Source organism: Phallusia mammillata, chromosome 4 (assembly GCF_965637545.1).
Source record: "Phallusia mammillata chromosome 4, kaPhaMamm4.hap1.1, whole genome shotgun sequence".
NCBI classification, from domain to species: Eukaryota; Metazoa; Chordata; class Ascidiacea; order Phlebobranchia; family Ascidiidae; genus Phallusia; species Phallusia mammillata.
This window is the reverse complement of record NC_137255.1, coordinates 10,710,748-10,718,020: the sequence shown is the minus strand read 5'-3', so window position 1 is coordinate 10,718,020 and position 7,273 is coordinate 10,710,748. Positions and strand designations below refer to the sequence as shown.

General features: G+C 36.5%; 1 protein-coding gene across 3 annotated transcripts; it reads right to left on the bottom strand.

The window, feature by feature from the left end:
- Positions 1-60: 60 nt before the first annotated feature.
- On the bottom strand, positions 61-5,918 carry LOC145224881 (uncharacterized). Of its 3 annotated transcripts, none has more exons than XM_080091487.1 (5): positions 4,862-5,918; positions 4,586-4,634; positions 3,316-3,441; positions 3,168-3,252; positions 61-728 (listed from the first exon to the last, which is right to left on the bottom strand). In XM_080091487.1, exons 1-5 carry the CDS (start codon positions 4,890-4,892, stop codon positions 630-632), a joined length of 390 nt encoding a protein of 129 aa, XP_079947613.1. In that variant the 5' UTR covers positions 4,893-5,918; the 3' UTR covers positions 61-629. The 3 variants fall into 3 exon arrangements, with proteins under 3 accessions (XP_079947613.1, XP_079947614.1, XP_079947615.1); XM_080091488.1 differs by having other exon boundaries at positions 3,316-3,438; XM_080091489.1 differs by lacking the exon at positions 61-728 and adding an exon at positions 735-1,104.
- Positions 5,919-7,273: the final 1,355 nt, after the last annotated feature.

The following is a 7,273-nucleotide window of genomic DNA, read 5'->3' as shown; positions in this document are numbered from 1 at the left end:
TTTTACCGTTATCTCCTCTTTTGTCCGCAACTTTTAATAAAAATCAAATTGCCAAGAATGTAGAATGAAACGTACTCATTTTATTAAACAGACGTTTCGACAAAAGCAGTTGTCATTGTCAGTGAAAATATAATATACAAGCAGAAACAAGTGCGTTTATATACAAGGAAAAAGTAAGGAGAAAAACGTAGGCTACCTTTGAAATGACTTAGCTATTAGCCCTACTTAAGATTTTTGAATTAACCGAGCTATTACGACGTATTATTTTTTAGTATAAAACTCGTAGCGAGGGACACTACATAAAACGTCTCATAATACACACATAATTAAAGTTGGTTGACAAAAATACAAAGGGATTACAAAGAAAGTCACACAACATTTTAGTTCCATCTTCTGTTTGACCAAAAAACTACTGGTGGACATTTTAACTTACTTCTCGATTAAAAGTTACCACACCAATAGGGAAATAAACCACTTTATTTTGTTGCCACTTGGGTTAGTTCATTCACAAACATTATGACACTCAGTTACAGAAAATAGTATGATGTACATACCAAATAAACAATAATACAACCACTGAATACAGAGGTAGGATGGAGCAAATTTTCTCAATGCACAGTTATAAACAACTATGTTTCATCAATGACCATGGAGCCAATACAAAAGTAGTAGTTTTGAGGTGTTGAGAGGAAAACCATAGAGTCACTATCAGAAAGTGCATCTGGTGTCTAAATTTAACAAAAGGCATGATATAATTCGTTTTATATCAGCTGGATTTAGAAAAGTTTTATATCAGCTGGATTTAGAAAAGATTCCAGTCACATCCAGTTTGGCTTATAAAATAAGCTGTTTTATTGCTATACAAACACTGTTAATTAACAACTAGAAGGGTGGCTTAGCACATTTTACTACAGCATATACCCTACAACCTATTTTGCAACTGTAATATATTCCCTATGCTTATTATATACTGGGTCCCATATTAGCCAACATCTTTTATAACCTTGATTTGTGCAGGCAGAAACTCATGGGTCCCCAATACCGCAAAGTTGTAAACAGATAACCATAAGAAAGGGTGTTGCAAAGTCAAACACAGTGTGTTCCCTAAATAAACAAGTTATGTAAAGTACAAACTGTCCTAATCTAACACAATTCAGACATTTTTTTTGTTGGCCTAAATAGTGTGAAGCACTGACATCTCAAATGGCATATTATACAAACTGTCAAAATGTCATTTCACTCAAATATTGTTAAAAAATTCACCCATTTTGGGGGGTTAGTAGGGTTAATATTAGGGCAGCAGGGTGAAACACAATAATCGACAGCTATAAATGCCAAATTCTACAAACTGTCAAAAAATCATCCAATTCGGACATGGTTTAAAAATTTTAACCATTTTAGGGGGCTAATGGAGTAAATATTGGGCTACAGAGTGAAACACAACAATTAACACCTTAAAAAGGCACAATGAACACACTGTCCAAATTTCATCCAAATCGGAGATTGTTTGAAAAAAACCACCCAGTTTAGTGGGGTAAATATTGGGGCTACAGGGTGAAACACAACAATCGACTCCTTACAAATTGCAAACTCTTCAAGCTATCCAAATCAGACATTGTTTAAAATTTTACCCTTTTTCGGGGGCTAGTGGGGTAAATATTGGGACTACAGGGTGAAACACAACAATCGACGCCCTAAAATGGAACAATGAACAAACTGTCCGAATTTCATCCAAATCGGACATTGTTTAAAAATTTTACCCATTTTAGGGGGCTAGTGGGGTAAATATTGGGGCTACAGGGTGAAACACAACAATCGATGCCCAAAAATGGAACAATGAACAAACTGTCCGAATTTCATCCAAATCAGACATTGTTTAAAATTTACCCATTTTAGGGGGCTAGTGGGGTAAATACTGGGGCTATTGAGTCAAACAAAACAAATGGCACATCTACATAACTATATCTTCCATCTGTGAAAATTTCATCTAAATCCATCAAACATTTCAACGAGGTGGACAAACTTTGGAAAGAAAAAAAAAACAAGAAAAACAAACAAATCGAGTAAAATCAATATAGGGGACATATAGGGGATATTAATTTCAGGGAAGGGGACCCATAATTATAACTAATTATAACTAGAAGGGTGGCTTAGCACATATTGCCCTTGCATATACACTATAACCTATTTTAAAACATAAATATATTTCCTATGCTTATTTTGTATTGGGTCCAATATTAGCCATCGTCTTTTATAACTTTAGTCGTTTCTGCAGGCAAAAACTCATGGGTCCCCACACATGCAAAGTTGAAAATAATGCAATTTAAGAGATAACCATGAGAAAGTCGGGTGTTGTAAGGTAAAACACAGTGATCAGCACTGGGCTTAAATAATAATACTATGTAGAATACAAACTATAAAATTAGATTCACCCCAGATATTGTTTGAAGTATATACTATTTAACATTTTAAAAAACTGACCCATTTTGGAGGGCTAGTAAGGCAACTAATTGGGTTCGACACACAAACTAAAAACATATAAAAACCACAATGACTCAATCAATAGTACTGCAAAATTTCAGCCCAATCCGCCAACGTTTAAAATCAAGCCCCTAACTGACATGGCGCAAAAATGACCACCAAGCAACCCACCAACGAGTAACATACAACTGGTTGCCCTTGTAACACTATTGCTCCAAAGAAATCTTTCGTTTGTCGGTGCCCAGTAACATACAAATACGTTTTACACTTTAGGGGCTTGTGGGGTAAATGTTAGGACTACAGGGTTGAACACAACAACCGACACCTATAAATGGCTTACTATACAAGAAATCCAAATTTCAGCCAATTCTGACACTGTTTAAAAACTCACCCATTTTAGGGGGCTAGCGGGGTAAATACTGGGGTTATCAACAAAATCAAAGTGGGATGCACATCTACATAACTATATCTACCATCTGTGTAAATTTCAGCCAAATCCATCAAACATTTGATGGAAAAACGAGTCGGACAAACTTTGGGAAGAAAAAAAAGAAAGAAAAAAAGAAAGAAAAAACAAACAAACAATTCGAGTAAAATCAATATGTGTCCCCTTCAGGGAAGGGGACCCATAATTAGTAAGGGTAAGGTGACACAACAAATTAAAATGTGGCAAACATATTGCTCACCTTTACTTTAGATGTTGCCCAACCATCACCAGATGTGACACCAAATTCCTGGAGTGACAATAAGCGATGGCGAAGCCTGTCTTTTCTAAATGGCATGACAAGAATATTTTTATCTAAATTTTGGGTAATACTCTACCCATACACTTACTTTCTTTGTCTTTTGTAGGTAAACAGGCAAAGAAAAACAAGTCCTAAAGTGACAAGCAAAGAGACAATTATGATGGTAGTTGTAGCTCCATCATGGGCACTCCCACTTTCATTGGTCTTCAGACTTCTGTAAAAGATTTATATTGATACTTCGGCAATAGTAAAACGATAAAGCCATGATGGTTCCAACAAAAATGCTTTCAAACTCTATAACAAAGCTTCTTAAATTGCCCTGCTCCACAGTGACAACAGCAAAACAAACTTTCAATACAAACATACATTCAGTTTCAAGTAACAACATTTTCACAGACTGTAAATAAAGCTAAACAAACAGGAATACTTTCAGCTATTGGTTTAGGTTTAAAAATATATTTTTCAAGTTTGAAACAATGCAAGTTGCATTCTGCAACTTCAAATAATCTGCATGTTTCTGCACAGCTTCCTTTATATTTAACAGACCAAACTACCCATAAAAAGTTTCCTAGTCCTAGCATTCAACTATTCAAGAAGTAAAAAGGTTTGCCCGTTAAATTGCATGCAAGCAGGCTAAGTATGGGGATTGCAGCAGCAGTATTAGCAACTACATTTACTCATGGATATGTTTGATTATTTGATTTTGGTAACAACAATTACAAATGTTTAACAATTACAAATGTATGACCATTATCTTTCACAGCCTGGCAAACCTATAAAAACAACTTTTTAAAGTTTTAACACGGTAGGGGGAAAGTGTTAAAGGATCTGTAAACACAAAAACAAATATTTGGGATTAAAATGATAAATATAACTGCTGGATCATCCAGGGTCAAAACCTTTACATCAACTATAGGCAACATGTGTTTTCTTGATTAAAAAGTGCTGACCAAACAAGCATGAGACAGAAAAAAGAATAGAGGGCAACAATTAAACAGACAAAGAGTAACAAGACTGACTTATTGATTGTTTTGTGAATACAATATTATGTTGCAGGTCCGAATGACACAGTTACTTTTTATTACTACAATTTTGCAGCAACAGATCACACAAGATATGCTAAAACAAACAAAACAAGAGTGGCCTGTGGTATATTTGGCATATCCATAGACTCACAGTAAGGCATATAGTGCTGTTTGTCAGCAGCAACGATTAAAAAAACAAGGTATATACATATGGTATATACATTCCATTCCATAAGTACATTAACATGTAGCCACATTGTTTTAAGCTAAGACAACATTATTGTTTACAACAATTTACAAAACACAACATGAACAAGCATACAGACCACTTACACTGTTGTGTTTGTATTATATGTATCATTCAAAGAAACTGATGAGGTTTCTTTTTGGTATGCATGAATAACATATGAAACTATAGTCAATATGCATAAAACTTGTTTTTCTTACATAATTCTATTTTTAACTTTAGTTTATATATCAGTATACTGATTGAAAATTTGCCCAGATTTACTTGAAAGTTCTCATGCTTTGCTTTATATTTATAAAGCAATGATAATGCTGACATTGTTTGGGTTTTTATATTTTAAGTTTTTAACAATGAAGCCTTACCTGAAAGTGACATATTCTTCATCTGTCTCATTCTTCTTTGATCGAAGTTCAGGTTGCGAGTGCACTTTCCAAGGCCTTCAATCAAAACAGGAAAAAGTAGACAATAATTTACAAAAACAAGTCTTGATTTTCAGATATTCATAAAGTGAATGTTTTCCTTAAAAAAACTAAAAAATGCAGTGTGCACATCAAACGAAAAGTATCAGCAGATATTAGAAATAGCAAAGTAGCAAAAAGCCAAAAACTAAAAACTAAAACAGACTTGACGGTCCGGACTCGATTGCTTTCCTATTTACTTGTGTCAAATCAAGCGTGACATCACCTGTCGCGCTTGATTGGTTCTTGTGGCTTTTTAACACCAACAAGACTCACCAGAGTCATATAAATTTTCGACAGATGGCCGGAGTTCAAGCATAAATAATGTGTTCGTTAAAAACCTTCATAAACACACCGAACGTACATGAACTTTGACTCACAGCTCATAGTTTGGAAAACACTGCCGTAGTGGACTACAGTATTTCCATGGACTTCTAGGTAGCCTAGTATTTTAATATTCTATGGTATTTCTCAAACGTTTACTGTTTTTATTGTTGTATTATTTAAACAGGTTTTTTTTTAACAGACAAAAAGTACTCCTAAACGTTAAACGGTTGTTGGCTAACTGATGTTGCCATTATATCACTGATGATGGCATGAGCATTTGCCAAAATATTCCAAAAATAAAGCATGTCGCTTTTTACGCCAACTTACGAAACAGGCCCTTGCTAAGGGTTAACAAAGTACTTTGTTTTCCAATCTAATAAAAAAATAGAAAATTTTACGCATTTTACATTCAGATCGAATGTTTGGCCTAAAACTCTCCCGCAAGATTTCAGGTGGCCATGTCTAATTTCCACCATACTTGTCTCAGAATTTTCGTAATAATATGGTTATATATGATTTATTAAGTGGCTGTAACCTTTAACAGTGACAGGCGGCAGGCGCTGCTGTAACTCTTTTTCTGAAATCGATCGTACGTCGGTAGCTTTTATAATAAAAGTTTTATTAGCGAAAATACACGGTTAGCCTACTTTCCCACAATAAAAGCGCAACCGTGTTGCTGTTATCACGTTGACACGTTGGCCGTGGGTCTGATCGGGATTGTTGCAAATTGTGGACTGATCGGACCAGCACCAAATAGCGTACGTTTTTTGTAAAATTTTCTTCGCTGTTCTTTGCGGCGGATTGGGCTGACCAAGCTCGCCTGATGTGCTGCTGATGACAATTCTCACACCAAATACAATGCTATTTTGTTAAACGCCTTGGTAGAACTAGAATTAGTTTCAGTTTTAACACCAATGGCTCCTTCTGTATAGGCCTAGTGCACAAAATAAAATGCATATATGTGAGACTTAGTGGGGAAACGCTGAATAACTTAACTATAGCCAACTAATACTTGAAAACTCTGTTTCCATTAGAAATTTGAAAGGAAGAGAGGTTAGCGCTGGCCGCTGAGCGCCTTGTCAAATGTCAGATATACGAGTCGGATCTCTACTCTCTAGTGAGTGACTACTGAGTACTGACTAGTGACTACCTAGACCAGACTCTAGTCTGTCTGTACTCTGTAGACTCTGTATAGTACTGTACTAGCCTAGCTAGATTTTTTGTCAAAAGATATCACAGAGTAGTTGATACCACATTCTTGGGAAGTTGGGCTAGCAGTAGTATAGCTAGCATTTAGTTAACCATTTTCCTTGAGTCCTATTTAGGTCGTCTTCATCAGGGTAAATAACACTGAATGCGACTGGTACAGTGCACGATAAACAAAGGAAAAAAGAATAAAACGCAAGCACGTCACAACGCAACGAAAACACCGCGCGATAGCGATTGATTGGGCCTCTAATCTTTGAGCAGGTGCTTGTAGCACGCTGAAAGCATCACGTCTGTTTTGATGTTCATTGTGTTGCCCCGTTGGTGAATATTCCATGACTCAAGAAATAGTCTTTTCCTGCAGTCAGGCTCCCGGGCCACAACTGACGCCGCATTGAAATCAATATGGTGGCCTTGTGATACCGTGTGATTGGAGAGGTCGACTTCTTCGCGTCGCTGTTGGCAACATCCCGTTGATGTTCTTTTCGTCGGGTGTTGAGTGACCTTCCAGTCTCCCCGATATATATTAACGGACACTCGGCGCAAAAAATGGAATAAATAACACCTCGTTGTTCAAAGGTATTGATGGGATCTTTCGGGTGACTCAGTAGCTTGCGGAGAGTATTGACAGGTTGGACGCCAACCCATACGCCAAAGTCACGCAACATACGCCGTAAAATATCCGTCAGTTTCGGTATGTAGCCTACGGAAGTGTCACAAAACCCTCTGTTTTTGGATGGATCACCTGTTTGGGGCAAGTTGCCCGTCGATCGCGGAGAATCC

Excerpts from the sequence above, each read along its gene's own strand:
- LOC145224881 (XM_080091487.1), bottom strand. The coding sequence starts at position 4,892 with ATGAGACAGATGAAGAATATGTCACTTTCAG. Across the intron at positions 4,635-4,861 it reads GAAGAATATGTCACTTTCAG|AAACCTCATCAGTTTCTTTG; the intron begins GTAAGGCTTCAT and ends CATACCAAAAAG. Across the intron at positions 3,253-3,315 it reads ACCTACAAAAGACAAAGAAA|AAAAGACAGGCTTCGCCATC; the intron begins GTAAGTGTATGG and ends CATGCCATTTAG.